This window comes from Siniperca chuatsi, linkage group LG8 (genome assembly GCF_020085105.1).
Source record: "Siniperca chuatsi isolate FFG_IHB_CAS linkage group LG8, ASM2008510v1, whole genome shotgun sequence".
NCBI classification, from domain to species: Eukaryota; Metazoa; Chordata; class Actinopteri; order Centrarchiformes; family Sinipercidae; genus Siniperca; species Siniperca chuatsi.
The window spans coordinates 23,851,520-23,869,567 of record NC_058049.1 but is presented as its reverse complement, the minus strand read 5'-3'; the positions used below and the strand labels follow the sequence as shown (position 1 = coordinate 23,869,567).

Genomic DNA, 18,048 nt, shown 5'->3' with positions numbered 1-18,048 from the left:
TTCAGAGACCCCACAACAACATTCAAAGAACTGCAGGCCTCACTTGCCTCAGTTAAGGTCAGTGTTCAAGACTCCACCATCTTTGACTAATATTTAAATTTGTAAAACATTTAAGTGTGACAAACATGCAAAAAAATAAGAAATCAGGAAGGCAAACACTTTTTCACACCACTGTATATATTAAATTATTTGAATGCGCTCTGCTGACTGACGAAGCTAGATAATTATGATTCAAAGATGACAGTAAAGCAACTTTGCACTTCTTCTAGCGTAGTCACACTTTGGGCTAGCAACTTTGTTCAGACATCAAAACATGCATCTTCTCGAGGTCTAAGGGGCTATAACTTTTGGCATTGATATGTTTTATACCCTTACTCAACATTTCTTCAGCTTTTTTTATGATGGAAGTCTACGGGACTTTCATCTTGCTTTAAACGTTCCTCTTTTTGTCAGATTCTTACTTTGGCATACTTTGGGTGAGAGACTTTATTCAAAGGTTAAATACATTTAGAGACCTGAGACTTTTTGGCTTTAGGACAGCTTTTTGTTATCGGTTATACTTTTTGAGATATCACTGTTAATGTTTTAAGCTTTTTGGGGTCTTCTTCAAGTTTCTGCATTGTGTGTTGCATCAGTCTTCTTTTTCTTTCTTCTGTCTTCTTTCAAATTTCAGCTTTCATAAACAATTTATACACCAAAACTTGTCTTCTTGCAGACTTCTGGAGTGCTGAAGACTTTCAAAATAAAACTCTCAATTAGTTTCTTTCTTTCTTCCTTCCTTCCTTTCTTTCTTTCTTTCGCTCTGTCTTTATTTCCTTCTTATCTTCTCTCCGTTCTTCGTCCTTTCTTTCCTTCTTTCTTTCTTTCTTTCTTTCTTTCTTTCTTTCTTTCTTTCTTTCAGTCTGTCTTTCCTCTTTTCCTTTTTTTACTGTTCTACAGCTGTAATGCAATTTTCAGCAGTCAGCAACTTCTAAGCGATCATCAAATAGCCTGCAACTTCCCAGGAACCTTCCAGCCTTCAAACGCATTTTCTTCAAGAAATGCATTTGCTAGTTGTTTCTGTTATTTTGTCAGGTGTTCAGGAGGCACACGAGTGTGTCGCAGGCCACATCTGTGGAAAGAATTTGGACTTCACACTTATTCATAGTTTGTCTAACTGGGAATAATTTGATTTCACTGCAGCTGCATTCAGCACTAACTAAATTGGTTTTTTTTTTTTGTCTTCATTGGGGTTAGGTTAAGGTTGGAGTAAATTAAATATTGGCTAATCCCTTGATCATGTCAGCTACTGAATTTGTTCTCTGTGTTTAAGATTGTGTTTAAAGAAAGTCTCTCTCAGTCTCTCTATCTGCCTCTATCTCTCTTTCTCACTCTCTCATTTCCAGAGGTCTCATCTCATGTGTCCCCTGAAGACTCACTGGCACCAGCTGCAGGATTCCTGGCCCCGGTCTCACACTCTTGGATGAAGTTAGGTCATCGAGCCTCCACCCGCGACACATCAGCCAAATGTTCTTATTTTGAAATCGTCTGAGCATATTCTTTGTTTTTTGTGATCCCTAAAAGATTGCGGAGTGCAACAAATGGTCTCTCTCTGTCTGTTACGCTTACCCCTGGCTGGTTTGGATGGATGTTAGCTGCTATTACATACATTAGCTAACATAGAGACAGGTGAAGCACTCGTTTAAGCAGATTCGAGCTTCACTCCTGTTTCCTTGGACTTGGAGCTCTGCTCTGCTGAGTTTGTCACAGTTGATGAACACTTTATTCTGCTCTAAATTTGCCCCTTTAGTACCCCTCCAACTGAACCCCTCCGCCCCCCCGCCCCCAAAAAAGCCTCAGATTCCCTCCTAGCCCCATTCCTCCACCACAACCCCCACACACATATTACCCTGTCCGTGTGTTTGTGTGTAAATGTGTGTGTCAGCTCGCCCAGAGTAGGGAGCGTCCGGTGACCAAGCCATGACTGGCAGCTACACAGTCACATAGCAGTTTTGCATTGAGCATTTGGATCATTCACACTTTCTTTTGGATCAATACATTTGTTGTTGTTTTTTTTAGCTTGCTGGGAAAAGGCCAGACAGGTAAGGAGGGCAACAAGTTTTCTACAGTTGGGATAAAGCTGTATGTTGAAGGTGCAGCTGGGCCTGTTTCGCATGCGCATGGCCCGGATCAGCACTAGAATTTCAAATTAACTATAAGATACAATCACCCCGAGATCCTCTCACTTAAGGGTGAAGGAACCTGCACATATCCGGACCGAAGTACAAACTATAAATGTTGGCAAGGGTGGAAATTCAATAAAGGAACGTTCTGTGTCGTGGTTTCTACATAGCTCTCTGTCGTGATAGAGACTGCTCCTTGTTTTGATTGGCACAGAGAAGAGAAAGCAAACGTAAAGGTAATCAGATAATCAAATGCTGTAATTCACTTGGTCAAGGGCCACGAGGTTCCTGATACTGCAGGCCGTGTTGGATTGAATGTGGTGAATGAGTTTGCAATCAGAAAGAAGAGGACAGCTGGGATGATCTGTCTGGAGCTAAATTTATATCTATCTGTCTCAATCTATCTACTTTATCTCTATATCTAACTATCGCAATATCTTTTTATCTATTTCTATCTAAATGTATCACTCTATATCTACATATCTGTATGCATATCTGTCAATCTCTTTCTCTCAATCTCTATCTATATACAGTATATCTATCTATCTAGAACCTATTTTTCTGTCTGTCTTTATGTTTGTCTGTGTGATGATGTAACTGTATATATGTGGGTCCAAGTATGTGTGTGTGAGCATGTATGTCGCCCAGGATGCAAACTGTCTATATCAGAACTCCAAACTGCTGCAGTGGATGAAAAATCTGTTACATCCGTTTGAGAGTAGGGTAGAAGTGAAAAAAAAAGTGTGTCAGTTATACAGCCTGCAGGGTGAGGCAACACAAGAGATACCAGCCAAAGCTGAGTGGGTGGCAGAGTGGGGGGGGGGCTTCGCAGTGCAAGCCTGGCATGCCTGTATGACGCTGCGGTCAGCCGCTGAGCTGTGGTTGGCGGACAAAGAGATCAGGTGACCCAGTCCGGGCTAAATCGGTCCCGCTAGCAGACAAGTTGAGGGGTTGGGAGAATTGGAGAGGGTTTTTTTTTTAGAATGATGCAACTGAAAAATGGGCTCAAAGCAAGTAGAGGAATTCCTCTTTTCCAATAGTTCCTTTACATCCTGGAGTACTTTTGAACTCACCTTTAGAACCAAAAATTTAAGCCGCACCAGGCAAGATTCTTATAATAATACAGAACTCTGAATCCCAAACTGGGGCCTCCCCATCACCTGAGATAACATTGTTTACACAGATGAAATTCTGTGTTGGTCTGGACAAAAAATCTAAAGATTGCCAGAGTTACCAACTGGAACTGATGTTTTCCTATTCTCGTCTTTATAGCCATGCTAGTGGCTTGGCTCTAACGATGGCTAAAAATGTTGTTACCCAGAGGATGAATCCTAATGACTTTAACGATCCTCTGACTTTTCATTTAGCGACATCATTAGGTAAAAATTTTAATTTGTCCAGTAATTTGGTTTATGACCTTCAAATTAATGACATTCCCATCATCCTCAGCTGTACTTTGTGTTTAGTGCTACTTACCAAAGATTAGTACGCTAACATACTAAACTAAGATGGTGAAAATGATGTTAGCAATGTCATCGTGAGCATGTTAGCATGCTGACACTAGCATTGCTGTGTCTAAGTACAGCCTCACAGAGACTCTTGATGTTAGAGGAGTCTAGAGTTTGCTATTTATGTCATTACTGGATAATAAAATACTGAAATCAAGCAGTTCTCTCCCACTGCCACTTAGAAGCACCGAAGTGCAAAGCTGGCCAGTACAACTTTATGCACTTTTACAGTACTTAGTATGGAACTTTCACCTATCGGTAGTTTCTTCTACGCATGTAAATGAAAACCACTTTATTTTATGGGTCATCATTTCCAATTATAATATATAATTAGAGACATTTCAATTGATACACTCAATTAGTTCATTCCAATTATTCCAATTTAGCGTAACCCAGAGCTTCTTCTAGTCAGTGTACAGCAGGTCAGCTGAACATGCAGAAGTTAGAAATTTGTCTACAGGCAAGCATACAATTGACATAGACTAAAATCCAGAATGTGATGGTCTGTTTTTAGTAAAGTTGATATTTTTTTTACTTCCACTCATACCATGCATATTGTTGTGGTTGACAGTGATGTACGTTGACTATACAGAAGTTTCACACTATGCAAGTGCATGAATTGTTTTTGGCCACTGGATGCAAGTCTCCTGCAGTGGCTGATTTTATTGTTCCACAGATGTTGGTGCCTCCTGTCAAAGAAGAGCCCACAGACTTATGTAATGATTGCTTACTGGCAGATTTCAACACGGTCCCCTCATCCAGCTCTGAATGTGTCGCTGCTGCGCTAAATCTGTCCACAGCTGAGAGCTGCTGGTGGTTGGAGGCTTCATGGTGTATGTAGGGCTGGAATTGCACAGTGGGTGGTTTGTTTAAATTTAAAAATGTTTGTGGGTAGGTGTTGGTGTTTCCTCCTCTTTTCACCTGAAAGCTACTTCATCAACCAGGATCTATGTCAGAATCTGTCTGTAGAATTCAGGACAGTTAATTTTCCTTTAATGAATAATAACAAAACAGCCATCTGATTAAGAAATACGGTACATTTTTTGTGTTGCAATGTGTAGATTTGGAAATACAAGGAATTAATATACTATATATAGTATATGCTGTTAATGTATAGAATAGACACATGCCCAACTGATGCAAGCAAGAGGACATTTCTATGGCAACAGCTAAGAAATGAATCACGTTGTTCACAGTGTTTCTCTGTCTATTTACCCAATTATACATCTACAGTATACTGCCAGATTCTTAACACTTTACCGTGTATCATAGGAAACTGAATGACTCATCCTGGACGTCCAGCTCTCTCCTGTCGGGTGAGAACAGGTGGCTCTGCCTTTGGAAACACAGTAATATACAACTCTGAATGTTAGCGAAAGTGCAGCCATCTTCCCTCTATCCCTGTGTGGCAGAACAGGTGCGATGATTAACATAGTCGCAGGAGGAGTGTTAAAAATACACCGGCCATTATCCTTCATTGACACATAAACTCTAGAGTTGTGTGCCATAGGTCAAAATACTCAACGGCAATAGCAGAGCATCTGTTTGTTGTTTAATGTTGTGTGTTTGCACGGGCTGAATTTGTTTCCACTTTTATAGGCAGACATTTTAGGATGTAAACTGAAGTCAAAAAATCTGGAATTTTCCATTTTTGACTGGTCTAATGACAATTAGACAGTAAGACATATTGATAGCATAACATACAACAGCATAGAGGTCCAACTCATTCAAAACCAGGTCTAGATAAACACAAACCCTGCAGGCGGGAATGTTGCGAGCTATTTGTGGTGTAAATCTGTTAGTACTGTGTTTCTTAAATTATGGATGAAGATCCAAAAGCAGCCTGCAGCTGGTCACTAGTGTAGTTTATTGGGTCAGTCAGGGACCACAGTACACTCACTTTGGCCCCCACAGGAGCAGAGTGGGCTTGGACTGATGCATTAATATGTGGATGTAATAGTACTACTAATACTGGCCTTTTTTGAAATGTCAGATCTGGTTGAGCCATTATCATCCACCTCTGAATCGATCGAACACATTTGTTGTATATAAGATGAATTAAATCTTATTTAATATCATTTCCATGGTGATTTTGCATTAGATTCCACACATTGTATGACACCATATAATAGTAGTAGTGTTGGTTTTTGTATCACAAAGTATGTGATTCACCCCACTGTGAAATATCATCAGTGAGATTACAGACTTGATTGTATGTTTAACAGCAGTGGCACTCAATTGGTCGCGCTGATGCAATCAACAAGTAGGTGTTATGTGATGGGATCAGACCTCGAATTGCTACAAAAGGATTTTACACACAGACAAAAGTTGTGTAATGTTTTCTGTGGCTCTGGAGGAGCTTTCCAAAGTAAAAAAAAAACAAAACCCTGATGATGTCATAGTGATGTCATCCAGGTTGTCCCCGGCAGAAAGCACAGAAAGCCTGGGTTACAAACTGGAAGCAATGGCGTTCGAAAGACATGGGTGTTTATCAGGTAGGGAGGGTCTATTGAAAGATGTTATCAAGTTGCATCATGGTAAATGTAGGACCCAGTGTTTTTGGAGCTTGACCCATACTAGAGACTAAAAGTCAGGATGTCTTGTCTGTTGCTGCTTTCAGTTTCTTTTTTTTTTTAATCTGCCTCTGGTGACACCCCTAACTTTATAGAAATGCAATACCAAATTTGCTGGGTAACTCTTTGATTGGAACATTTACTGCACCTTAATTTGATATTGTGAAAATGCTGAACTTGTCCACCACTTCCTGCATATCTCCATCCCATCTATTGCCTGCCAGGCAACAGATTAGTAGTGCTGTGTGAATGCAGATTGTTGCCGCCGCTATAAATCCTTTGGTTATGCAACAGAGAGGCAACTGATACGAAGGTTTCAGCAGCAGCTGTTGTTTTATCAACAGGCTTTGAGCGAGCACACACACACACACACACACACACACACACACACACCTGCTGCGAGTGATTATCTGAGGGGAAAACTGGATGTACACATGGATGTTGTACATACTGTAGCTATTTCTTCTTAAGCTGTGATCCTCTAGTTTAGACAGTGTTTAGTCTGTGTTGACGTTAGTGCTGTGGTCCCTATATAGCACTTCCACTGACAGACAGACCTCAAATAAAGGAGGTTAAAGACAGAGCAGAGGTAAAGATGTGTGACAGAGAGCTTTACCTTCTACTGTTTGTCTGTATGTGTCTTGTTAATGGAGACACAGAGATTTATCTCAGGTCAGAGAGTCTCTGCCGTGCTCAGGAGGCGGCAGAGTTTAATTTAGCACGGAAACCTGAACTTCAGCCTCCTCTGTCAGCTCCTTCTCTGGGCCCAGGAAATACCCACAGAGGGCAGCAGGCTGGGATTTGTGGGTGTGAAACGATGAAAGACTCCATATACCTTCGATTAGCCTCAAAACCCCATATTATTGCTTAACAAAGTGAGACGGACAGACTTAGTGATCTGGTACATAGGACGTGATGTTGGCCTGACTCACCAGGCAATACAGTGTCAGAGACAGGATCTGCTGGGTTGTCTGAAATTGCAAATTTAGATGATTCACTCCTGACCTGAAAGTTGACATAACTGTAGCATTCCGTGTGTGTGTGTGTGTAAGCACGTGTGCTTCTGTGTTCACATGCATTCATGTGTGTGTGTGGTAATTCTGTGGTCGTCCGAGGAGGTGGGCGAATAGCAAATGGGAGTTGATGAGGTTCGGTTTCTGTCACATACGTATGACTGAACATGTGTTAAAATGAGGAGTGGGTACATGCACTTTTCAGCATATGCATTAGCTGTGCTGGTGCACCAATACAAAGAGAAACTGGCTGAAAATGGGATTTGGATATCAAGGCGGCCATGTTTCTTTAGTGTACTACAGATTTAAAAAGTAACCCTGCACATTGCACTCTTCTTCATACAAAAAGCATTATTTGGCTTCGATACTGCATGCACAGTAATCTTGTATTCTTCCCTCCAGTTGACACGTTTAATTGCAGAGCTCAGACTTCCAGTGAAAAGTAAAGTCCACGTTTAGTGTGTTTATTCTGTGTCAAGCTTCACATTTCTGCATAGTACCATGTTTATGTTACATGCTTTTTATAATTTGTTTTACTTTGTTTTTAGTTTGTCTTTGTTGGACTGAACCTGTGTTTTGTGCGTGTGTGTGTGTGGTTTATGACAGGATCAAATGAAATCAAACATCTGGAGTTCCCTCTAGAACATCTGTTGGAATGTTTTTGCTCTCACAGGGATTTCCCAGGGAATAACACAGACAAGCGTTTTCTTATGCCTATTCAGCTAAGCTTTGCAACATTTAAGAAGGAATAGACTGTGCTGGCAGCAGGATTTCTGGGTTCACCACAGCTGTTCTTGTATTTGGTGAATATTGTTAGTGCTGCACCCATTTTGATGATGGACAAGTACAGAAAAGTCCACTATAATTTTGCAGACTTCAAAGTTAGGATTTCTGCCACTCGATATGTCCAAGTTCGCACTGGAGAGTATGGATAAGAACAGCAAAAAAGAGGCCCAGTTACATGCTGCTGAATGTACAACGTATTCATCGCGGGAACAAAATGTAGTTTGTCAGTCAATTAATCACAGTGCTTCATATCAGCCTTTTTAAAGAGCCCATTTATATTTTCTCTTACCAGATGGAGGAGATGCAAATATTTTCTGAATGATATTGTATTCTACAGCAACAGCAGTTTAAACATGTTCCTGGCTGCTGCAGAATAAACAATGGTATGACAGAGAGTACAGCCATGCTATAGTCTTTCCTAGTTCTTTTAGTTTGCTGATAACCACAGTTAGGTAAAGTGCCTTTCAGTGCTTCCGTTCCACTAGCATTTTTTGCTAACAATGGATCTCACACCAATAGGATCGCCAGATATATTTTTTGCATGCACGTAAGTTGTTTTTGTTTTGATAGAGACATTTTTTATCAAGCAAAGAAAACTTGAATTTGAGCAAACAGAGATCTGTTCTGTTGCGCAATTAATATATATGAGTGTTCTATCATTCACATAAGCGCACAATAATAACCTCTCACTCAGTTTTATTCTGAAATTCCTTGCTCTGTGAGCTCTCAAGCCCTTGCTCAAATAACATTTCAACAAAGTTATGAAAACTGTATAAACTACTTAAGTGTGTCCTTGGTACTCCATCCAATCGCCATTCTCCCAGTGCTTCCCTACTTCCTAGTAAGCAGTAACACCACTAACAATGGACTGGAGACAAAACATTTTCGTTTGCTCAAATCAAATGATTCTTTGCGTGGTTAGAATTTTTCTCTTTTTTGTTCCTTTTCTGTGCGCGTTCAGAATTGAGGCGCACACTGAGCAACCTGGACAATCCAACAGTCCTGCAATAAATCAGACCTTTGTGAAACTTTTGTACTTCTTGTTTACCATGTTTCAGAAAGGTGACGATTCTACTCTGTGGTGTTTTTTTAGGCTGTGATGTTGTGGAGTAGATTGTAGATTTATTCCCATAAAGTTTTTTGTGTCTGCAGGTGCACACAAGTTTCTACAACACTGTGATAAAAGCTGCGGTAGGAGAGGGTGCAACATGTCTGACACTCTGCTTCTGTCTTTGTAGGGAGTAAAACAACCTCTGTCACTGCCTCCTGGAACGCCTGAAACATGGCACAGTAAGTTAGACCTGCACACACACACACACACACACACAGATAAACTGAATGTATAAAAACCTTTTGTGGCAAACTTTATAACTCAGTTTAAGCAAATATTCAGAAACACAGTATATACAGATGTATAACTATGAAAAAACACACGCACTGGCGAAGTGCACAGTAAAGAACAGAAACATAAGCAGATATAATGTTTTCCTGATATGTGACCGTGTAGCGTCCAGAGGGTGCAGAAGAAGACCAGCACCGTGTCTCTGACCATCTCCTCTTCCTCCTCTGCGTCCTCCTCTCGAGGGCTCTCCTCCAGCTCCTCCTCCTCCACCGTCCTGGCTCAGAGACACTCCAGCCTGGTGCAGCCGCTGTGTGTCAGCCCTCAGAGGGTAATCACATCGAATTCAAATGAATCGTCTCATTTGATAGACGTGAAGATTCTAAATGATAGATTTAACTCAAATTTGTAAATGAGGCTCCCGGGGAGGCGAGCGTAACATTGCCTTGCCAGAGTACGGGGTATAATTAACATTATGACTGGGACCAGGATCAGTATAGTATAGGAAGTGACTGTACATATCATTTGCTAATTCAAAAAGTTAATTCAGTGTTAAGTTACTCTTTAACAAATAAGTAAAATGATTATTAAACAAATTAAATTAAATACATTATTTTCCATTTCCAGACTCAGAGTCCCATCTACAATCAACAGTATATAGGGAATGGAGTGGCTCCCACTTTTGTTAAGGTAAAACACACTAATTCTACTTACATATATGCATGTGATGTAAATTAGTAAAATGATAAAGAAAATCAGGACAACGTTTGTATGATTTCAGTGAAAGATTTCTGATTACAATGATATCCTCTAAAACTGGTCTTTCTCTTTCCCTGCATCCATCGTCACCCCCCCCTGCCAGTGCCTCCATGATGTGTCCACAGTGAACGGTCAGTTGGTGGTCCTGGAGTGCAGACTGAGGGGAACTCCGCCCCTGCAGGTCATGTGGTACAGAGAGGACGAACAAATACTGGACTCCGATGATTTTAGGATACTACGCAAGAGTGAGTGTGTGTGTGTGTGTGTGTGTGTGTGTGTGTGTGGCAGTGGGCTGAAGTCATATGAATTGGAAGCGAGTTAGAAATTTGGCTTCGGATTCCAGTTACAGTAACCGCATTAAAAGTCTTGCAACTCAGCTTTGACTATTGTGAATTATGTGAACCTGAACTTTATGACTTGAAATACTCTCCTGTAGTCCGCACTGTAGGTAAAGATCCTCCTCCTATAGCCACAATAAACTGCTCAAATGTTTGTTCACAGGTTCTGGAGTTTACACTGGGTCAGATTAGAGATGTTGTAGAGATGGAATTTATTAAGCTGCATGGACAAATAACTTCAGCACTTGATTACAACTGCCTCCTTATCTGGCATAAAAGTAAAACATATTCAACTAGCAGCTTGGATTTATATATGGTGATGAGTTTGATTTTTAAAAAAAGAAATGACTTTTCTCTCTTCTTGTTTTCCCAGAGGCCAGCTCTGCATCAGTGCCAGGTAAGTACAAGACAAGACGATTAAAGGGATAAGAAAGAAGAAAAAAAAAATCTGATACAGAAAAGTGTTTTTCTTACGTTACTCTCAATTTTAGTTTTGGTTTTGTGAAATACTGGATACTTTCACCTCTCCGGTCCTCTAATAATGTTTATAATGAAACAAATCCTACAGGAAAGATCACTCTTTGGTTCACATCTCAAGTCCAGACTGAGACCATGCCTGTGGTTAGGGGTTAGATATTTAAGGGCTCACAAGCTAAAGAGGTTGGAAACCACTGGTTTAAAGCTATTGGACTGGTAAGTGGTTTCATATTTCACATCGTATTTTAAGTTTAGTGCTCAGAACTGCTAAAAGTGGGTGGTGAAAAATGGCTGACTGGTTGTTTCCAGCCACATCAGCTTACAGGTTTTACAATGCATATGTCTTTCATGTATAATAAATAAGAAAAAAAAAATGTAATAGAATATGATATTATTGGGACTGCAACTTGGCACACTATCGGCATCATGCTTTCTCACTGATTTCAAGAGAGAATCTGTATTTTGCTCCTACATTTGGATTTGTCACCTCTGTCTTGGTGCAGCTTTGATCCTGTGTGGAAATGAGACTTTTTATTTAATGAAAAACTACATTTATGTTCTTGTGTTACTTCCTGCAGAGGAGCTGTGTACGCTGGTGATCACAGAGGCCTTTCCGGAAGATTCTGGCCTGTTTAAATGTGTGGCCCTCAACTCCTTCGGCACGGTCTCCTGCTCAGCAATCCTGGAAGTTTACAACGGTTAGATGTCCATTTATATATTACTGTGATTTATCTATTACAAGTTCACCGTATTACACAGTGAAAATGACCAGTCTCGCTCGCTTTGCACCCCTCCGTGCAGACCTGGAGGAGCAGCTGGAGATCGAGGCCATTCGTCAGCAGGAAGCAGTTTCTCTCAGAGAAGAGAAGGAGGAGGTGTTCCAACAGGAGACTTCCTCCTCCAGAAAGAGCAGCGAGGACTTTCCCTCTGAGCTGCCTGACTCCATGACCCTCCCCCCCCCTGAGTGGCCTGACAGCCCTCTAGAAGATAACATCCCTGTTGCAGAGTGAGTAGAAGGTGTACACACACACACACACACAAAACACACACGTCAATCTCACTCAGTCAGTGTCTATAAACATGATATAACACTGGCCTCAGTGTTTATGCACACACCATTATTTTAAACCAGTTATGTACTTCTTCTTTTATGGTGTTATTCATTGTGTTTGATAGTGAGCATGTAGTACTCCTACTTGCTATAAAATGTCTTATTTTGAAGTTTGTTTGTTCATTCATTCAGATCCCCATTAATTACTGTATTGTAACAGTCGCTGCTGTTAGTCTTGGCAAACAAGGAACAGGAAAGGACCCAAATGCAGACAGAGGAGGCAGCACGATGATTTAAGTGATTTAATAGAGCTTACTGGCAGGTATCAAACAGGTAACAGGCAGATATAAGTCCAAACATCAGTGAAGCCAAAAACCAACATAGCAAGCAACTGGGACAAACTGACAAAGGAAGGACACAGACTTAAATACGCTTAGGTGAGGGAGACAACGAGACACAGGTGAAACTAATGACACAGGTGAAAACACTAGAAGCAATCAATGACAGGAAGCAAAACTAACAGACACAAGAGGGGGGGCGAGTATTACAAAATAAAACAGGAAATAACCGGACAAAACTCCGAAATCATGATAGCTGCTTTTCCTGGGGTCCCTATTATTTATTTTTTTTTTTTTTACATCAGTACACATCTGTAACATGCATACTCACAGTCTTATTTTGAAGTAAGAAACAAAGAAAGAAAACAAAACAACAGTCACAATCCTTAGTTTTTCTCCCACTCATTTCTCACATGCACTCTGACCCTTGACTTTATTATTTTTTGTTACTTGCAACATAGTTGATGTAGCTTGAAGCTTCTTCTACAACTTGCAGTGTTGTTCTTACTGCAAGTCAAATAATTTATTTATTTATTGACTTTATTATTATTATTATTAATTTATTTATTATTTAAAGGAAACAGTTTATCCTTTTAGTCGATGGAAGAGGCTTATTTGTGTATACATTTGTTTATTCATTCACTCATTTACACATTTTTATTGTTACAATGTAGTGGTCATGAAAATGATTCAGGATCAAACATTTCAAAGAAATTAAATGATTACACTATTGTAGTTCCTATTTATATCCAGACGAGGTCGCTGTTGTATCATTGTAAAATTGTGGAACAAGCTAATTTTCAGGTTCATTTTTCTTTCTTTCTTTCTTTCTTTCTTTCTTTCTTTCTTTCTTTCTTTCATAAGACTTGCGTAATGAGACCAAGTAAGAACTTAATGATAATGATTAGGATACCATATTAATTAGGCCCATTAATGAGAAAACGAATTGCAGCTTTCGAGAAGGGCTTTAAAACACTAATTGATGTAAAAATACATTGACTAAATAAAAAAATAACATATTGAAAAGAAGGAGCTCTGTGTATATTGAACTACTGAGGTTGAACAGAGATGCCGTTGTGATGACGACGCTGAGCTTTTGGAAAATTAAACCAATCAGCTGGACGCGCGCGGCCCAGTCTCTCCGCATTCACTAAGTGAGCGCGCGGTGTCACCTGTTGCAGTCCTCCCGCTTCACATCGGAGAGAGAGAGAGTTTGGATTCCCCTTCACGCAGGGAAAGTTCAATTTCATTCAACCAATAGTGGTCCAGAAGCGTTCAACGAGGTAAGAAAATGGCCTGTTTGTCTTTGCCTTTTCAACCTGCCGGGAACTTTCGCTATTTGGAGTCACAGTTTTAACCTCGATAATGAATTTGGCGTTAATGTTTAAACAAACAAATGTTCCTTACTTGTTTATATCATGGCACCGTAATATGCTGTGTCCTCCTGAAAAGGTCAAACTATGTTTAGAGCACTTGGAAAGTGGACTTTAGTCTATTTGGGGCTTTGTGTCATCTGGCTTGGTGCTCTTTCAAAGGCTAGGAGGAAATAGCAGTTAGATAAATGACATTAATAAAGCCAACGACGTTATTCCTCGTTTTCTGAAAACGGTCAGTGAAAAATGTTGACTACTGGTTAAAGCTCCCCATTCCAAATTTGCGGTATAACACCCTCTAGTCTATATTACGTTTCAAAAAAAGTGTAGGCCCCAAAAATAAAATGTTTGTACTGTGTATATTATTTTGGTTTTACGTTTTTTGTACATATGATGTGGTGGTAGTAAACTCGACACCTGGTTGTAACGTTTCTTCAGGGTAGGGAGATATTAGTGACACATCGCTACAGACATCCAATTTACCTAAACTGAACTGAAATACGATATTAACCTGTCCCTCACTTTTCTGGGGATCCACTTAGGGAAGCACCGTAAATATGTGTCTTTAATGTGCCGTTGAGTTGTGTCTGCTGCATGCCAGACAGCCCATACTTTAGCCAAGTGGTACCTTAGAATGGGCTATGAGCTCATGTGTATAAAGTGTTAGTATGGGCTGTGTGTCCTTCAGACTTAACCCTTTACCCGCAGTCATACAAAAGAGCTCATTTATTTTTTCAAATGTTAGGCAGCTATGAGCAGTGTTTCCCATTTTTAAAGATTTCCATATAGGTTCCATAAAGATTTGCATTACACTATTTTTGTATGTGTGAGGAAATACAAAAAACACTGTGTGAGGAGTTTGAAGTCACTGATTAACAAGTCTGCCAGAATGATGCATTCATGTGCAGTCACATAGAATGGAAAAATGACATCCCTAATCAGACACTAGCTTGTGAATACAATGCTGTTTTGCAGTTTTGGATATTGCACCACAAATTAAATTCTCAACCTGTGAGAAATACTGGATATGATATTCAAAAATATGTCCACAAGTCTAGTAATACGACAGCAGATGGAAGATGCCACAGCCGAGAAGCCTACCACAGATGCTACTTAGTGAGTATTGAGTAATGTTTAATCACTTGAGCTTTTGTATCTTTGGTGTTTGATACAGTTCTGCGTCTTTAACTTTGACTTGATACTTTGGTTCATATTCAAATCCAGTGAGTGTTTCGTGGTGTGAAGTATGTTTGGCTCAGTGTAATGTATCCACTATATCACTATATCAGTGTCCAGGGCTATGATCTCATCCGTAATGTGAAGTGCAGACATGGCGTCTGTGTCCTTCAGAAACCCCCCTTCCTCAGGGCTGCAAACAACAACAGTTGTTAATAAACTGTTGGCAGCGGTCTGGCTTGTACGGTTATGTTGAGGTTCTCTGGCCAACGAAGTTGATCATTTTACTGATTTGATCTGATCTCAGATAACTGATGAGAATGTGTAGTTATTGTAGTCAGGTAAAGATTATTTTCAACTGTGAAAATAAATCTTTTGCGTTTGGTTTGGAGTTTGTTTGGTGTGCTCACTTTCTCCTCAACCTAATTCAGATAGTGAATTCCGTAATTTCTCAGAGGTTACTTCATCACCTTTCCCCCCCTCCAGCGCCTTTCTCTTTGTCTCGGACTGGCTGTCACCAAAATATGGTGCAATGGCTTGATAAATGTTCAAAATTATTCAACCATTTATTGAACACCAAACTATTAAGATAGAATGGCATAACGTGTAAAGAAGGAACTATTACGTTATTGATCAGTTTATTGCAGTAATTTAGGTGGAGTTGAAGGTAAATTACTATTGTCTTTATATAACCTTGCTGGGTTGATCAGTACTACTCTGAATGATGATGCTTAATTTCTCCAACTTTCATTTGAATGAAATCAAGTTTTGTCTCTGATCATCAGGTAGACTGAGAAATGAATGAATAAATGAAGACAATGATGCTCATTCACAATCCCTCTCACAGTGAAAGTCCTCTCTCACCACCCAGTATAGGCGATGTATCTCACTACAGTATTGAAGTATTTTCAGAATGCAGGTCGATCCGGCAGAGACATTTTATTTTCCAAAAGTTTCCCAGATTCTGTTAAGCATTCATATTGTTATCCCTCTGTTGTTGCCAGTCATACAGAGGACTTAGGACAGCTTAGCATGCTCCTACCCACAATGCCTTGCAGATCTTGTGTGTGTGTGTGTGTGTGTGTGTGTGTGTGTTAAAAGGGTTCGGTCACCAGTAGAGTGTCTGCACCTGCCAGTTGATGTCTGAATTCCAATACCAATATAGCTTTGCCCACTTAATGACACAAACACAAATCAAGGTTATTATCGTTATCGAAAACTAAATAAAAATAAAAACGAGGCTTTACAAAAAAAACATAACTGAAACTATATTGTGTGTTTTACAAGAGTAACTAAAACAATCTAAAATTATAGAGAAAATGCCCTTAGTTTTCGTCTTTGTCAATTTATTTCATACTACTACTTCCAGTTTTTTAGCTGTGCCAGTTTTACGCCAGCTGTCGGCGCCTCACGGCCCGTGACGTGTCGCCAGTCCGTCCACGCCACGGCTGGTATCGTGGCGGAAAGCACCAGAGTCCCATTTGGGATTACTTTGAATGCGACTGTCACAGATAAAAGCAAGTGCCTTGTAGTAGTGGAAGGTGATAAAATATGTGAAACATTTCTCAAGGGGAAAAATCCCACGAATTTGAAAGTCTTTTTGGAAAAAATCGCACAAGGATGCTAACCTAGCTTCCCTTAGCAAGGTAAGGGAGAGCGCCCAGCCCCCCTCCCCCGAAAGAGAAGCTAACGTTAGATCCAGGCCAGGCAGTGCGAATGTACTGTACTGTAGTAGGATGTTTTTATTACGCAATACTTTTTCTGACCTTTTTGAATCTTGCCTCTGACAAATACCCCATATTGCAAATAAAAACATTAAAACTAATAAAAAATAAATTAAAACCAAGCTTTTTCAAAAAATAAAAACTAAACTAGCAAACCGCTTTAAAAACTAATTAAAACTAAATTGAAATTGAAAACAGTCTAAGCAAAATATAAATAAAAACGAATTAAAAATGATAACCTTGACAAAAATACACATATAAATGCTCACACACACACACACACACACACATTGTATACCATCGCAGTCCTAAATCACATTACTTTCACATAGTAGCATTTAAAGTACAGAAAGCACAACACATACTGATCAACACACTAAACACGCTCTCACTAATTCAGCCACCATGCACTTGAACACACACACTCCGGCTACAGAATGTGAACATGGCCATCTGCTGAGGTAGGAGACATATGATCTTCATGGATGAGTTTTGGTGGAAACATCAGTGTTGCTGTTGTAAATGATCAGGGTCACTGTTGACCATTAAAAAGAATGAAAACAAGTACAGAAGTAGATAAGCTGATAAACTGCTGACATGTCTGAGCTTTTAGGTTCACCACGTTGGTTTCTGTGTAAGTTAGATCCACTCAGGTTTAATTACTAACATCATTGCTTTAAATATCAGCCAGTATATCATTTTCTTATTTATTTTTTACTTTCAATATTTATATCTGCCTTTGAAAGTATAGGTTGGTGGAATAATTCAAAAATTACTTAATAAACTTAAGTGAAATAAGGTGGAAAGTTAGACCTTGGCCCAAGGAAGAACCAATTGGTGTAGATGGCACTACCACGTGGCTCATAAAACACTTAACAATTAGCTAATTACTTGCGAACTGTGAGGTATAGCCATTTCCAACTACATACATTTTCTGTCATTTAGAAACAATTTGTTTCATCACTCATTCTCAAGATTAGGGTAAAAACGTGATTGTCCATCAGTGTAATCCAGATCCAAGATTACAGTTTCAGACTGTAGGTCAGCTGATGCTGGCTGGACCAGGAGACCAGGGGAAACTCAGAAAAACAGTGAGCAAGTGTGTGTGTGTGTGTGTGTGTGTGTGTAAGTAAATGAGTGTGTGAGAGAGAGCGAAGAGAGACTGCTATTGTCATTATATTCCTGCGTAGCCCAGACTACGTGGTAGTCATGGGAACAACATTCTTTCCTAGCAGAAAAGTAGAGGACCAATCAGGCTTGGTATTACAGGAAGAAAACTACTGAGTGGGCTGAAATGGGAGCAGAACCACTGATATCTGTTACTCTCATTAGACAGTCCCAGTAGTACGATGGCAGCCGCAACGGGTCACAAAGTTGTCCACAAAAATATTATCATGGTGAGGTGAATAACATTATAAACATCAGCTGGTT

The 18,048-nt window shown here is 39.9% G+C and overlaps 1 protein-coding gene across 1 annotated transcript in view; it reads left to right on the top strand.

The window, feature by feature from the left end:
- The first annotated feature begins 1,934 nt into the window (after positions 1–1,934).
- The window catches only part of myot (myotilin), a 31,580-nt gene continuing 15,466 nt past the window's right edge, over positions 1,935–18,048 (top strand). Inside the window, 8 exon segments of the mRNA XM_044204963.1 lie at positions 1,935–2,081; positions 9,281–9,332; positions 9,550–9,712; positions 10,009–10,071; positions 10,244–10,385; positions 10,852–10,875; positions 11,534–11,653; positions 11,757–11,961. Of these exon segments, the coding sequence (XP_044060898.1) occupies positions 9,325–9,332; positions 9,550–9,712; positions 10,009–10,071; positions 10,244–10,385; positions 10,852–10,875; positions 11,534–11,653; positions 11,757–11,961 (725 nt within the window). The 5' untranslated portion in view covers positions 1,935–2,081; positions 9,281–9,324.